The sequence below is a fragment of the Pangasianodon hypophthalmus genome, chromosome 5 (assembly GCF_027358585.1).
Source record: "Pangasianodon hypophthalmus isolate fPanHyp1 chromosome 5, fPanHyp1.pri, whole genome shotgun sequence".
Lineage (NCBI taxonomy): Eukaryota > Metazoa > Chordata > Actinopteri > Siluriformes > Pangasiidae > Pangasianodon > Pangasianodon hypophthalmus.
In genome coordinates this window covers 16,600,980-16,617,903 of record NC_069714.1, presented here as the reverse complement: position 1 = coordinate 16,617,903, position 16,924 = coordinate 16,600,980, and the positions used below count along the sequence as shown (strand labels likewise).

General features: G+C 37.5%; 1 protein-coding gene across 2 annotated transcripts in view; it reads right to left on the bottom strand.

Annotated features, from left to right (window-relative positions):
• Window positions 1–16,924, bottom strand: part of itgb5 (integrin, beta 5) — a 34,306-nt gene that overhangs the window by 12,351 nt on the left and 5,031 nt on the right. For both annotated transcript variants that reach the window (XM_026912685.3, XM_026912684.3), the window contains exons 6-11: window positions 16,542–16,710; window positions 15,746–15,907; window positions 14,117–14,212; window positions 13,930–14,019; window positions 12,272–12,406; window positions 8,294–8,723 (exon numbers count right to left, since the gene is read on the bottom strand). In XM_026912685.3, the coding sequence (XP_026768486.1) occupies window positions 8,294–8,723; window positions 12,272–12,406; window positions 13,930–14,019; window positions 14,117–14,212; window positions 15,746–15,907; window positions 16,542–16,710 (1,082 nt within the window). The remainder of the gene's footprint in view (window positions 1–8,293; window positions 8,724–12,271; window positions 12,407–13,929; window positions 14,020–14,116; window positions 14,213–15,745; window positions 15,908–16,541; window positions 16,711–16,924) is intronic.

The following is a 16,924-nucleotide window of genomic DNA, read 5'->3' as shown; positions in this document are numbered from 1 at the left end:
TTGAAATATTTACCACTTACAAAGATAAAATAACAAGCTATACTAGTTGCATAAAACTATTATGCATTAGTCTACTGATCAGTACTGCTGCTCTGAGCCCTCTGTCTGACTGGTGCTGACATATTTAAGGTTGGGAAGTCAGTCACACTCATTACTGTTTCAGTGATTGGCAGTTGATTACGAGGTTCTAACCCCACAGTGCTCATGCTTTGGGTCAAATCACAGCGATGCTGTTATTCAGTATAAGCACATGATGGCGAGTGATATTGCTTTTATACAACAGTTCTATAAACATGAAATTAATATCGAGTAAGTAATAGCCAAATGTTCAGTTTTCTCCATTGAAGCCACACTCACTCACGCTCACACCTGTCAGCTAGCAGGCTAACTAGCTGACACTGATTTGTACATTCCCGTTAAAGGTCCTTCCAGTAAAACTGGCTTCCGTTCTTCCTTTTCATCGTCATCTGACGAGCTTTCATATTTTAAGTCAAAAGTTATATTTCTTCGTTTGCCATGTCCTCTGATGATGTCACCAACACTACTGTAGTCACGGTTTCAAACTAGGAAGTGGAATTTTATGTGGCAAACACACAGACGAGTGGAGTGATACACAAAGGGAAACATCCCTGTGCAGATATAGTAAATATAAGCAATCGTGGAACGCAGCACGACCAATCAAATTAGTGGACTGGAACTAACTGTTGTATAATGTCAGTTTTAATCTACCGAATTCGCATCCAGTCCGTGGAAGACACTGACTGGATGCGAATTCAGTTGGATTTTGTAGTGTTGACTGGTGGCTGTGCTACATAATCCCACAAGATTTCTACTGGATTGAGGTCTGGTAATTTCCCAGTTTAGTCAAACTGTGCCTGTGTCTGTCATACTCATCAAACAAGCCACACACAGATTTGGTTCTACGCATCCTACAGTTGTCTTTCTGGAATGTCAGTGTTGTATTCTGCTCAAACACGAAGCACAAAAGGCAGCCGCAGAGTCTGGCGAATACCCCAGACCGACCACCCGCTTTTACACTAAATTCGATTCGTGCACATTCTATGACACTACACAACAAGGCCCTGCTTTTGTGAATATCTGACACAGAAAGGTAGAAAAATGTTTTTATTCTCACAATAATTTCAATGTCTTATCACACTTCAGTATGTAAGATCACCTCATATACTGTATTCTTATCATGTACAACCATCTTCAGATTTTCTGTAATGAGAGTTGCCTGCATGATGTTCTTCATGCTTAAAGATACATTCATAAAAGGCAGTGAATACCCAGTACCTGAACATCTCCTGACTAAAGGAGAACTAATATAGTTCATATAGAGGTCACAGAGTTGATACTATCCAGTTATTATTGATTTATCCACAAGATTCTCACATGCTCTCCTGTCATCATAAGGGCTACTGTTGATCTCTACTTCAGTGCCGTCTTGAAAAAGGGCAAGAAAAAAAAAATCACATTTGAACAGTAGCACATTATAATTAAAACAGAATCGTGCAGAATGTAGCACAGTGCCAAACACCTGTGTATGTGTCACAGAGTTAGACAAAAGAGCAGGACAAATACGTTGTAAAATTAAAAATTTACAAGTAAAATTTATTGTCTAATTTTGTCTAATCTAAGAGTTTAGAAAAGAACAGATTTGAACAGACATTTTGAAAGCCGTAGGTTTAAGTTCAAATGGGTCATCCCACCTTAGACAATGGTGTGATAGGAGTGGTGTCATCAACATGATTTTCCAACAAATGCAGACTGCTTGTTTTGCAATATGCTGAGAGGACATGTTTTGTGTATGCATATATGGGACATGCTGGACTTTTTGTATATGGTTGCAACTTCAGGCAAACACGTGGCAAAAGGAAACTCTGCGTCATTAAATTTTGTGTCTTGCCCTCAGCAATATTATGAGCAACCTTTAATTTAAGTGAGCTATACTAAGACTAGATTTAAAAAAAAATATATAGACTAATAATATGACTAAGATGTCTGCATAAAGAAACCAATATTTTGGTTATATTTTGCTGTCCAACAACTAATTTGTTGTTAGATAAAAAAATATAGTAATAAAAAATACAAAATCAGACATGTTCAATATATCTTGTAAATGCAACCACAGCGCAGTGTTTTGCAACAGCCAAAAAAAAAAAACAAAAAAAAAAAAAAACACACCCTCAGGGTTGTAATGCTAAATGCATTATCTCTCCACATCTGTTAGCCAGAGCAGCTCTGCAAAGTAGTATGGCATAAAAATAACCCTGTAGCACAGTGATCATTTGGGTAAACGAGGAGCGACAGTTCATCTTGGTTGAGTGGTTAAGTAATTGAGTGCTCATGTTGAATTCTGAAATCTGATTGGTCAGAAGGTGTTGATTAATTTTCTATAACAGAAGTGCTGTGTTGGCTGTCATTCAAAATCACAGGTTTATATCGATGCGCTTATCTAACGTTATCATTTCTGACGCGGGGCCTTGCACTGTGGATGCTCAGTTAAACAGATAAAAAAAAATGATTAAAAAAGATTACACATAAAGGAAAATGTGTAATCACTGATGTGAGGTTTTCTGTAAAGACACATTTATGTAATATTTATGGAAGGAGTCTTGGGTGTCAGTGCGCTGTATGGTCAGCTAATTTTTCTTCAGGACAGAGGTGCTTTTTTCATGGACATTCCACACAGTAAATGTAGCTATAAACATGTAGGGCTTTAATTCATTAAAAAATTGTAATTGTTAGTAAAAATTGCTGTGGTATAAAAATAATACATTGCTTTGGTATAGGAAGAAGTGTTCCTGCCACTGTTAAAATAATGATTTATCAGAAAGCCCCATGAACAGCAAACAAAACCAGCAGCAGCTGGCATTTTTAATTTTCACAATAGCAGCCTAAGTCAGATGTTTGAAGTTCCCTGAAGGTCTCCGCCAATCAGTGTTGCGTTTATACAGCTGGGCTTTTTTTTTTTTTTTTTTTTTTTTTTTTTTTTTTTTTTTTTTTCGCTGGAGCAAAAGAGCTTGAAGTTTAAAATACAAAATCCTAACTCTGAACCAATGTTTTAAAGAAGATCAGGCGTATCTGAAGAAGTATTGCTGTGTTAACTTTTTTCTTATTGTTTTAGATTTAACAGATTAAAAATTATTTTAAAAAACACGTCTGTGAACTACAAGCAAGAATGCAACAGACAAATAAAATGACTGGTTTCAAGCCAACTCCAGCATGCTTCCTTTGTGTGCACAAAGAGAAGCAAACTCTTCAAGTACTAAAATAAACCAAACTTTAAAAAACAGAACAGATGAAAAACCACCCTGGGTTAATAAAAGTAATAAAATCCCCTCAAGGTTTTGCAAGCACCAATCTTAATTTTAACATGGAAATTCATGCTGGACATGTGGCAAACTTGTGCGCAAACATGCTTTCAGTTTGGCTGTGAAACACACACACACACAAAAACAGATGCACTCTTCAAGTTTACCAATTTATAGGAAAAGTTTAAAGTCAAGTCATACTATTTCTGACGTTCTGAATTACAGAATGTTTGTGGCATTACACTGCAAATCAGCTACAGATGTTTGACAACGTACTACAAGTTCCAAAAGGCCACATGAAAATTTTGTTTTTGCAGAATTACTGCACAGAGACATGCCAACACATGCGTGCACGCCCAAGCGTACAATTTAAACCTTCTAATAACAAAACAGACAGACAGACAGACAGACACCGCCGTAATACAGTACCTGACACTGTCATGAAATTTATGTGCTCTTACAACACGCAACATGCACAACTCCGTGAACTGCTGAAATACACCATTCTAGTTCCAGATAAGTTCAGCTAACACAGATGTGTTAGATAACAGATATAACAGGCCAAAGTTGGGTATAAGTTCAAAGTAATGTACAAAAATGTAGTACAAAACCCACACTCCAAAACTGAATAAAATCCAAAATAAACTAAACTTCGTTGCCACATAGACTTGAAGTAGTGATGTAAAGCAAAGCCACGATCTGTATCTGTATTTGTTTTGTGCTCCAAATATTCTGGTAAATATCAGGAAATTCTGGAAGCAAATGTGACACTGAAACTGAAGGAGGTCAGCTTCTATAACAGGACAATGATCCAAAACATTCCTCAAAATCCACCATGAATTACTTCATGAAATGCATCCTGAAGCTTATGGAATAACCCTCAGTCTTCTGATTTGAACATTATTGAAAATATGTAGACAGATCTTAAACACGATATACATTCAAGATTATCTCAGAACTAGAAGCGTACAGTCTGAATGATGTATTCCCTACCTCACAGCCTCAGGAACACAATCAGCTCCAGCAATGAAAGGCTTTAGGTCTCTATGTGGCACACACTACTGCCACTGATTTGAGGAGAAGTACCCTTCTTTTACAACAGGGGCCAAAGAAAAGTGTCAATCCACTGACTTCTCATGAGCATCTGCCTGATACTTTAATGTTTTGGTTATAGTGTAACATTAAACATTAATGGACCTGGTCACATCTTACCAACCTAAAAAAAAACAAAAAAAACTGGCAGTACTGAACCAATCTACAATATTCGTCATGGGCTGACTAAATCTTATTTGCCTGTCTGTATTTATTTAAACAAGAAGAACAGGAATACCACAATGGGGTACACAAATGACACAGTATTGCCTTTGTTTGTGAAAAAAATGCAGCTCTGACAGGAGCAATGGTAGGGTGTGGAGTGCAGTGTATGCTTTGTGTAAAATTAAACCAAGCAAACATACATCGAAAAAGCTCATTTAAAATCAAGCTTTATGAGCAAACTTTAAACACTGCTTGAAAAGAACACCACATTTGTTGTCTCCAGCTTATTTTTTTCTGCGTGCTCTTCAATCATACAACAGACTGTACACAAATATTAGTAGGCAATATAAAGTAGTTGGAACAGACGAAGATTTAAACATTAATTCTTGTTTACTCCATACTATGGCAAAAAAAAAAAAATAAAAAATACTGTCTCCTTTGCAGAGAGGTTGTGCAGAGGTTAATATTCAATAATAACTACCGAGCACTGAGTTGGCCCCCTTACCTTAGACATAATACACCACAACCACTAATTATGCAGCTTGTCTCATGAGCTACTAGGTTATCTGTGCACATTTCATATCCATTTCTTAAGGATACATCATACTACAGTACATTTGGTTGACCTCAGATGGTTTTACTAATTCTTAGGGACACACCAAAAGTTGGGTTTTGGCCACAAAAAAAAAAAAAAACAAAAAAAAAAAACAAACATGTCCTGTTTCACCCATTTGATGGTATTGATTTTATTTCTTGTCCTACTGCAATGTTGGACTTACAACTAACAATGGGATTTTTTGGCTACCTTTTCAATTACGCATTGATGTATTATTTTCATAAAAAGCTAAATTAGTTATTACAATAAAGAAAATTGTATAAGTATAAATTGTATAATGTTTCAATTGAGAAATGAGTTTGCGAGTATGTATACAGAGTATACAGAGAGTATGTAAGGCCTCACCAGTGGTTTATAAGTTGCTACTGGTAGAAAAACAGAAAGACTGCATTTAATGATTAACAATTTATTATTTATCCTATTGCTGGTTTCTGTTTAAGCGTGTTTATATATGGTTGCCAACAAGGCACTGAGTCCTCCCAAAATTAAAGTTTTATGCTAAATAGAAGTTATTTTTACTCATGCTTTAGTCTGTTTGAGTGCAAATGTCACAGTAAATCAATGATTCAAATGCAGACGAGCCGTCACGCACAAATATCTGCTAGGAAAATGTAGCTACGACAGAGAATCGTCAGTGAGAATACTCAATTCTAAACTGAAACACTGATCCCTATTTCATCCAGAATCCCTACAGCAGCCCTAAAGTTCAAAAAGCTACTTAATAATAACAAAAAATTCAGTATGGAGTTTTCAGTTTTGGTTATGTTCCAGTCCAGAGTACCCTGAAGACCACTTTATTTTGGTGCACTGATACTGTTTATTGCTAGCACTGGATAGTCAAATTACCATTTGCTTATATCTCGCCACAGCCGAACTGCTGCATACCATGTGTGTCCCAACGGTTTTAAATGCCCATGTTTATACAGAGTTGAGCAGTAACTAAAAGATGGCAATAAAATAGCATCCAGTTGAACATCCTGCCATATGCCAAACCTTGGATTACTTTATGAGTGCTTTAAAGGAAGGGATTTTATCCCAAACCTGTTTCTCCCTTATACACCATTAAGCCAGGCTCATGTGAGCAAAGCCAAAACGAAAAACCACAAGGTACACTTACAAGGCATTTAACAAGAGTGCATGGAGAACTTTCCCATCAACACTAACTTTCTCAAAATTATTATCAAGGAGTTTACAGCACTCCTGACAATTAGCTCCCCACTGCATAAAGGTGGGAAAGACGGATTAAGACTTTACGTGGGAGAGAAGTTTTCCATGGGTGAGGCAGCAGGAAAGGCGTTGCTGGACTGCTACTGTTTAATTAACACTCCCTCGCTCATCAGCACTTGTACAGACCTGCCGGCAGCCCACTCCCTAACAAATAACCATTTTGATGACCAAGCTGGCAGTTTCTGGCTAAAGGAAAACACAGAGCTTCATAGGTTATAAAGCACCAATTGTGCACACAGATAAACAGTATTCAGCCAGTTACAAAGCATCCACTGTGGCATAGTGGGCATTCTCTCGTGTGGGAGGCCACAAAGGGCTTGAGTTTGGCAAGTTAGGATGCTAGCAGGCAGCATCTAGCATCTGCCACATTTACTAGGCTTCAGATGAACCTTCTTGCATGCTCTCAGCTGGTATTAGGGCATCCCACTTTAATTCATACTGCAATTTAGTGAATGGAGCAGTGGAGAGCTGACATGCAGAGAAACCATTTTAACTTGCTTAAAAAAAAAAAAAAAAAAAAAAGAAGAAGAAGGATGATGTTTCATTTAGGGATGCACAAACATTTTTGGATGGATATAATCAAAAAGAGCATACTGAGTGTTCAGCTGAATGAGTAATGATGCTAAATATTTTGACTGAACATGTCTCACTGTTTTCACTGTTCTGCTCTGACTCATTCAAAGTGACAGCACAGTCCCACACAAATTCTCCACCATTTCAAAATACAACACCCCAAACAAACAGGCTAAGTACACAAAATATCCACATTTGGCTTAGTATAATGCATCCATGTGTGAAATTTCGAAATTCGTGTTTTTACATTTACATTGCAATTAAAGCATTTAGCAGACACCCTAGTCTTCATCAAAAAACAAATCCTCCCTGCTAGGAAACAAAGGTCGGCATCTAAATATACATGAAGCTAAAACTCAGAGAGAAGTTAGTGTACATGAAGGGACTGTGATCCTGCTGCTGTCAGAGAAACAACTTGGTTGGTCAAGCTGTGGGAAGATGATCAAAACAATTCGCCTCTTTAACAGCTTATTTTTTTATATAAATACTGAGTTGACCAGAGCAACAATAAATGTGGCTTTAAGTGCAGAGTATAGTTTATACATCAGTTTCTTTGCACATGTGGTGATCTGGAACAAAGATGAAAATGTGTAGATTTTTGTTAGTTATAATAGCTGCAATTACTGCTTTTCCATTGCAGACAGTATGGCTGCTAATCTAAATCCAAGAGCCTGTGTACATCTGTTCACTTCCCATTACATATTAGTTAAGCACTGAAAATCACTCCAATAAAAATTTATATAAATAAAGAGGACCACATGACTTGTGTCCGCATTCCCCTCGATACATACCATGTCACAACACTACGTCAGTATCACCTTCTCCACACATGCTGCAATTGGTTCAATTTTTTTTTTTAATTAGGAAAGACCAACATGCCAGCCAATCACAACAGGGAACCTTGTGAGCAAGATGGGAATACACCCTGGATGGCATTACTATTGCATCAAAAAAGTTTTTGCCCAGTGTTTTTCTGAAATTTGGCTTTGTACTCAAATATTTGTTGCTGTACTGAAACACTACTTCCAGCCACTGGTTACTTATAAACTGCATTTTTCTCCAACTATGTACTCTGGCTACAAGCCAAGTCACACAACACGAGAGTTCAAGTGAGGTTCAGACACACCTTATTGCAGGTTCTTTGTTCTTAATGTTGATGTATGCCTAATCATAAATAATACATGCCATAACACTCCATGGAATATCAAACATCAATGTTCAAATGTTTACCACACAACAACATGACACCTTTTTCAGAAGTGGGATTCTTAGAGGCATGCTGCTCAGCTTCCACATCACTCACCTGAACAAAGAATGCCCTTGTGGCGAGCGCAGGAGAAGTCATCACACTCGCAGTACTTGCCGTAGATTTTGCCAAACTCGGACTCATAGCACCGGCAGTAGTTACAGCTGCATTCCCCGCGCCCACTGCACACCTGCTTGCCTTTAGCTTCACGGCAGGCGGCGAGGTTCAGGCTGCCTACTTCTTCCTCCTCGCACTCACAGTTGGTGCCATGGTAGCCCGGTTCACAGTGGCATGTGCCGCATGTGTAGGTGCCCGCAGAGCTACAGTGGTTGCTGTTGGCCTGAGCGTAGCGTGTGCAGTTGCAACCACACTGATAATCCACAGAGACTTCCAGACTATCTTTAAAGCCCACAGGCTTAATGGTGAAACTCTTCTGGGTGCCTGGTGGAGGACAGCTATGGGCAGCCACGCTTATGTTGAAGGAGACCTGAAGCAGAGAGGAGCTCCCTTTCAATTTTAAGTTGGCATCTTAACAAAATATTCTGTTATTTCATACATGTTAAGTTCAACTAAAGAAGGTCAAATAATGAATACGTAAATTAATAAATAAACACAATAAAAACCACAAATAATGACTTCTAAGCATGAAGATAAAAGATTTATGTCCAAAGACACTGGAAGTAAGCAATAATTAATTCGGACACAGTTTAAATATGCATTGATTTAAGGGATGTGTTACTTGAAGGTGAAGGCAAGCTTTGTCTGGCTCAGTTTCTTATGCATGATCTTAATCTTTCCTCACTGTGAGGGATCAGGGCCAGCTCTCTGACTTATGAGTTCAAAATAATTCACATATAATTACAGTAGATGACATCAACCCCACCCTTTTGAATAAGGAAGGAAGTCCTGACATGAGAAACAGCTGACACTAGCCCTGCCTGTTCAGAGTTGCACAGAGGCATTCAATCAATTCCTCAAACTATTCGATTTGTGATGGTTTCACTCTGTCATAACTATGAATATCTGTACCAAATGACTTTTAAGTATACACTAGGAGAAGTATACACAAACAGACTTTATTAAAGCAATACTTCAATAGTGGTCTACACCAGAAGCTTGGTTGAAATGTGTCTGCTTGCACAACCCTTACACAGCTGCCGAAGAATCACACATATACGAGTGAGTCATTGAGGTGGCTTTAAAGCCCAGCTGTGAGTGTTAGAGAACAAAAACACCTTCAGAACCACAAAGCCTGCCTGCCCTTTGCTAGCTAGGAACTGAAAGAGAAAACAGGCTCAACATGAGCTGAGCTTTTGGTGCTCTGATGCGTGATGTATCTTTAGGCATGAAGCATGGTGAAGCTTGCCAGCAGTACCAAGCAAACAGCAGATTTAGTGTCATGGCGATTTTCAGAGAGATAAGAAGAGGTATGATACATTCAATCTCCTTCTGTACAGGGAAAATTAAATGCTTCGCAATAGAACTGAACTATGAGTAGTGGCCAAATTGTGAAAAATCTAAATTTAATTGGATTAAAAATATTCAATCCAATCTGGCAACCCTGATTTCCACATTTCCTTAATAAGGCAAACATTATGTTCTTCATTTTTCAATACATTTTCACATTTCCTGACATACATCATGACATTTAGTCTTGCTAAGAAAAGTACCAGCAAAACTGTAGTGCCACATACAGGAACTATGTTTAATTTAATTTGACAAATAAAATAAAGACTCAAAGAATCTGCACAGAATTAAAAGAATTACTTGTTACTGTGGGGACCAATGAAGAGCACTGCGGCATCAATACAGTATTGTCCTATTGCTCAGCTCTACCACAGAGATACCAAGCCTCTGCTATCAATCTACAAGAAATAGCTTTATCCTTACTTTATTTATCCTCAGAAAACAAAGATAAGTGAATGATTAGAAATGATAATTGAAGAGGCAAGTGATGGTGAGTCACAAGGATACTTGATTAAAATCAGAGTGGATGGAAGTCAACAAAAGCAGTGATTCTTTAACAACGTAATGAGATGCAGAATTGGATTAGCAGGGTATATGAATCACGAGGGCAAAGCATGGTTGAGATGCCAGCATCGATGAGACAGGGATAAAAGAAAGACCACAAAGGAGGGTGGAGGGACAGAGGAAGTGGGCTGTGTAGGTCCAGAGGGTAAAGATAGGACAGAATTAGCCACGTGATGGCTGAATGGTCACTTCCTTTCTTTACTGTTTCTCTAGAGTATGCATGTTTTAATCGTGTTACTTCCTTGTGGCAGATTTGATTTTAGGGGGAAGAAAAAGGTGCATGATCACAATGTTTAATCAAGGGAGCCATTTTCCAAAAAAAAAAAAAAAAAAAAAAAAAAGAGTGCCTGACCCCAAGTCTGAGCATGTACATAGAGGCATACTTTTGGCCATATAATGTAGATTTAAAAAGACAGTATATTAACATTAACATTAGTTAACATTATTTATACTTGTTTTTTAGTTATTGGGTTTTAGATGAACTCCTTTCATTTCAACTATAACGACCTTGATACTAGTTGACAGTAATCTCCATCATATGATTTAATAAAAGCAATGCAATACATACACAATAAACAATATTGTGTATATGTATGTAATACACACACACACAACATGCAAAAGCAACATCTTACCAATTATTCATAGGATTGGTTCAGTCTGTTATGCATAGGGCTCTTAGTAGACTCACAGATTTGAATCCTACTGTGGTGAAAAGGAACTAAGCTTAGCTTTAGAATCCACACAAGAGCTTGTTACTAAGGCTCTTCTCTGCTCAGACAGGACTCTCCACTATTGTGCGAGGCCATTGACATGCAGCGTCAGGCTCCTCAGAGAGGCTGCTGGAGGCCTGCAAATGACACATGGGCTCCTGCCTATGCTGTGTCCTGCTTTAGAGGACAAACTGGCATGTTTTTCCATGGTTCCCCCATGAAAAAGACAGACAGAGCCAAGCTTATTCCGCTGGTTAGGCAATGTTGGGCTTTACCATTCACTCAGGCTATTCATTCTGTTTTTTTTTTTGTTTTTTTTTTGTCTTAGCCTACATTCAGTTACGTTAAAGAAACAGGAGGGGGGCCACTGAAGAGCTTGAGGGATGGATCCTTGGAGGCCAACTCACTGTGTGGTGGCGTGTACCAAGTAGAAGTTTTTATATATGTAATCACCTGGAAGTCAAAAACATTCCATTCGTCTAATCTCCTCCTGAGCCAGTACAAGTAAATGTCTAACTATTTTTAAACTCTACACAGTTGATAAGCTTGTACTATATCTAATATTTAAAATAGTTATTAAAAGTGCCAGGAATATTACTGCTCCCTCAGATATTTTAACATTGTTCTCATTCCAAATAACTGAAATACCAAAACTGAACAAGAAATGCTGGCTGAGACAGATACAATCCCAAGCAGGCTGATCAGGGTCATTCACATTATCAGTGTGAAGGCACAGAACAGCTAGTACTGGCCAAATGAACACACAGTGAAAGATACAGTAAGCCAAAGTGACAAAACATTACTCGGATCTAGCTCTGCCAAAAACCACAACAATGTTGGTGTCCATCTTTTGGTACCTGCTCTGACCTCATGGTAAGTATAAACCCTTGGCCATTGGATGTGCTCCATATCTTAAGAGAAAAAACTTCCAGAATCAAATACAAACCTACAAATAACCAACCATTTTAAATCCTCTGAATCACTCTTTTCAAATCTCTAGGTACACTTCAGGCACGTCTGACCTTCTCATTTTCAGGGTATTGCTAGAAAATGGTGCACAGTAACCCCCCTCCCTTCTTTCAGCTGAGGTTTCAGGGCAGTGCTCACTGAAAGTGCTTACTATGATAATCTTGCCAAAGTCTAAATTAAGATCATAAGTTCATGTTAAAATTAATGTCACAGCACTCATCTGACACTTAATTCTTCCTCCAGGCAAAGAAAAAATACAAAGAAAGAATCCTCTGTAATGAAAAATTTAAAGGTAACAATTGATAAGCAACATCTATCTCACCGTGTCTCCAATCTTTAAATCAGCGCACTTGCTCAGGCCTGAAAGAGGCTTGCCATCTTGACACGTGGCAGTGAAGGCCAGGCTGAGGTCCTCAGGATGATCCCATACACTCAGCTCCACCTTAGAGCGGATGTTCTACACATAGAGAAGGGAAAAACAACAAGTTTGTTAAATGACACCTATATGTTATGTTACTTAATTCTCAAATATAGCTACAAAAATCAAGTATGGAGCCCAAACAATTTGGTTCCATGACGAAAAATACTGGAAGCAACCAGATAAATTCAAAGAGCATGTTGTAATAACATGGCCTCACAGATTATGTTACTCACATTCTAAACAATGCAGTTTATCCATGGCTATTCATTTTAGTCTGTTTCTCTGTGGTGGTGCTTCAGATATTTTCCCATAGTTCTTAACATAGTCTGGAAGCCTTTTGGATATTAAATAGTGGTACAAATACTGATTTTAGCCTGACTGATGTTGTATCCAACGCAAATGTTCCTATACATATACATCAACCATTTTACATGACAGTTCCCTAGTTTTAGGCCATCAACTCATGACTGCATGCCATCTCAAAGTACAGTCTTTAAGTGAGAAGTTATGTAAACTAGAGGTCAGACTGTGAAAAATGTACTTATCTACCCAGTCTGCTTCATACAGTAATAGTGTTCTTTTTCCTCCCCTTTTTGTAAACATCAGATTTCACTGGACCAAAACAATCCATTCCATAAAACACAGGGCATTAAGATCTTACTGTCATCCTAATAATAACATTATCATAGCCTGGGGACCCCAAATTAACAAATTGGCCAAAAAGGGGAGCGCAGACATCTGGTGTTTGTAAAGGTGGCTTTATCTGCACTTTACTATTCTCACTGGGGTGTTTTGAAGTAACAGCTTAATGCGACAATTGTTAGAAAAGCACAAACTACCCACAAAGACCGGATCACACAGGTCTTGTCCTCTGTTAAAAATTTTTTTCCTGTTAAAATGCTTAAAATTTGAATTGGAGGGTTTTTTTTTTTCCAAGATGTGAGGAGCATTTGTAAGTGGTACACATCAGGGCAATTCTTAATCATCAGTCTGACTATTAGACTATCAGCGGTGTGTGAGACTAACCCTTGAGTATGTTGACTTCATGTCATCTCAGGGAGTTTTCTTTTCTTGCCTCTGGCTTGCTCATTAAGGATCGAAATCTACACATTTTTGTGAAGCTGCTTTATGATAATGTTTTTCATTAAAAGCACTCTACAAATAAAACTGAACCTAAAGTTAAGCAAATACTATTGTTTTAAATTATGTTATTTAACTAACAAACACTTTTGCTACTTTCTTTGGCCTAGCTAACTTTGACTTTTGCTTGTTAGGTACAGTTAGGTTAACCTACAGTTTGATCAGAAAATATATGAAGTTTGCTACTACCTTTATTTAATCCTTTCTAAGAAAAAAAGTTAAGTTAAAAATATGCATACTGCTGCTACCTTTACTTATAATCCTGTTCAAGACACACTACATCTGGATTTTTAAATTAGTTTTTAATTACATAGGCTGACTAAATTTAAGGATGTAGCCTACATCACTGTTAGCTATATTATTTATTTATAGATATTTTTTTATTTATAGATTTTATGTTAAAAAAGGTGTAAACGTACATTATAGGCAGTGACGATCAGCTGGATTATGTTTTTTGAGCTTTGGTCAAGGATCTCCACTGTAGTTCCTGGAATTAATGCAGTGAAGTTCTAGAAAAAAAAATATGGGTATTAAAAAAACAATAATTATATAATGCATGATTCAAGACACATTACCAAGCATTATGAGCTGATTCACTTACTATACCTTATAAAGAACATAATGTCTTTTGGTCACTGCAAAAATCAGGAAAATGTTGTTTTCAGCCAGCTTCTCTCCAAGAAGAGCTAATGAAGGGTAGTCCTGAGGAGAAAAACATATAGAAAGCCATATGTGAGCATGCTAAATACATTCATCCCTCCATTACAGGAACATTATTCTTCTTGTCCAAAAGTTTTTAAAAGGAAATGACCACTCTTTGGGTGCTTTTGCTTTGTTTACAGGACTCATTCCATCCACTTCCTTTCAAAATAGTTAGGCCTTATTAAAACTGGACACATGACAAAATGTGGTCGTGAGAGGGAGATGTAACTGATAAAAAAAAAAAAAATCTATTTTTATACCCTCTGGTTTATTATTTTATTAGTAAAGATATTCACAGACATATGTGCAAGATATGCACGCTACTGTCAATGTATAACATTTTTAAAAGCAATTAATGACATTGTGTTGTGGTGTAATGTACTCGCCTTCTTCTTTACTCTTTTATGAGTTTATATTAAAACAAAGAGTCTGATCTGACTACATACTTCTGCCTTTATATCCACCAAGAGAACCATGCAATGATAATCTTATTTACTTATATTCACCTCAATTAAATTTAAGCTTTTAAAGAGAAACAATGCATTAAAACAGACTAGTAATTTAGAGAACCAAAGTTTTTACTCAACAGGGGTGGAAAAATCATAAATCCATTAGTTAGAATTAGCTAGTAAAGCTCTGATGTGCTGCCCAGTCCCATGTTCTGGATGCCCATGAACCTAATTGACTAGGCTAAAAAGTAGTAGCTTAAATAATGTAGTGCAGACTAAAGGAAACAAATAAATACATCACTTTGTGTTTGCACAACAAACATCTATCTGTGAACAGTTTGACTATGTCCATCCTTACAGTCAGCGTTTCCACATACCTCCGTGTTCCTGATTCTGAAAAAAAATCATCCGTCACCCTTTAATCTAATTAATCCACTGGGATTGGCTGATAAAGTGGTGTGAAGCACATTATGTTTAAACATGTTTAAACATGAAATCTCTTCTTTTGTGGAAGTCAGTAAGGGGTAGAATTTTCTCTCTTTCTGGTTTTTGAACCTACTTGTCCGCTGGGCAACTAAAAAAATATATATATAAATAAATAAATAAAAAATAATAGCCCTAATAGCCCAAACATGAAACCTGCTTGTTCCAGGTACACAGGCTACTGATTTTTCTCCACTCCTAAATCACTGAAGACTCCTTTCCTTCAGATGCATCAAATGCTTATTTCAGGGTTTGTTTACTATCAATAGTTAGAATAAACTTGAAGTGATCTTCCATTTGCCAGTGAATTTTCTCTGCACCATTCCCTAGCACACCTTAGGCCTCACTTGTGAACTGAAAATAACTTTTCAAGCAAACTTGGCCCTTTACCTCAAGTATTTACAGCTAACAAAGAAAGCAATGGGGCATTAAATGTGCATCTAATAAAAATAAAGAGCCAAACCTATTTAGTGAAAGTCTAATTCAACAAGTGGTGTTCACATGTGCCCATGAAAAACCGTACAGCACAGATGTTTTACTGCCATTTGGTTCACCAGATTTAAGTCATTATGCTAGAATTTTAAAATGAGGCGCCTCCTACCATCTTGGTTGAAGCACTGTACTCGTTTGCATCATTCAGGTGGCACTGTCCATCATGAGGTTGAACGAGGCCTGCCAGTTTGCCATCCAAAGCAAGGTGGGGTACGTCATCTGTAGCAAAGACCAGCAGGTGATAGGCCTCCTTCCTCCAACCAATTCTCTCCTAGCAAAAATGAGAAGAAACTAGTTTTAGGCCCTACTCTGATCTGTTATTTACAGTAAATTACAAAGAATGAAGGGTCAAATCATAAGAATTGTAAGAAAGATTTAGATGTAAAAAAGATACAAGAACCATGTTATTGCATACAGGACACATAGCCTTTTAAACATTTTAAAATTGGTTACATAAGCAGAAATGTTAAGCAACTTAGATACAAACATAACAACTCTCTATTTAACTGTCATTTCTACCACTTTTATCAAAATAATTATTTTTAAAAAGACATAATATCAAACAAAAACTAAGGGACAAATGACATGTGCTTTGGTCAAATGATGACATGAAGAAGAAGCAAACCAAAGGCAAGTCTTATCATTGTTCACAGAGCTACACAAACCTGACCTTTTTACCACGGAGAGAAATAAGTGACTGTACAGAGCAAACCAATATCACAAAGAGATACGAGTGAGCCACTCCCACCCAGACCAAACAATTCTTTTAACCTTGACTCTTCCAGTAAAGTTTGCCCAAATATAGTGTATGATCTCTACTGGCTTTTAGGGTTGGGATATGATTCAGTGTGCAAATAATCTAGGTAGACAGAGGGACAAAATGTCTGGCATGACAGATAACTGACCTTGCAGACGGCAGCCTGTAGAATAGCATCAAATCCACCCTCAGGCGCGTCCCTGTTCCGTGACACCACCTGCTTCTGCACCTCCTCATTGAAACGGTCCACTTTGTCAGTCAGAGATAAGTGATTACGGAACCCAAAGGAGGGGACACAGTTTGGGAATGGCTTGTATCTGTAATGGTATTAAAAAAAACCCAGGAAAGGTTTCATTACAAACGATATCAGAATAATCCCTTTATTATGATGTTTCATCTTTAACATAAAGATTTCATACACTTTCCACTATTTACTTTGTATGCCAGACGTGGAAAGTAACAAAGCACAATTACTTTGTTCCTGTACTGAAGTCTAATTTCTAAGTACATGTACTTTACAGGGGTTTTTCT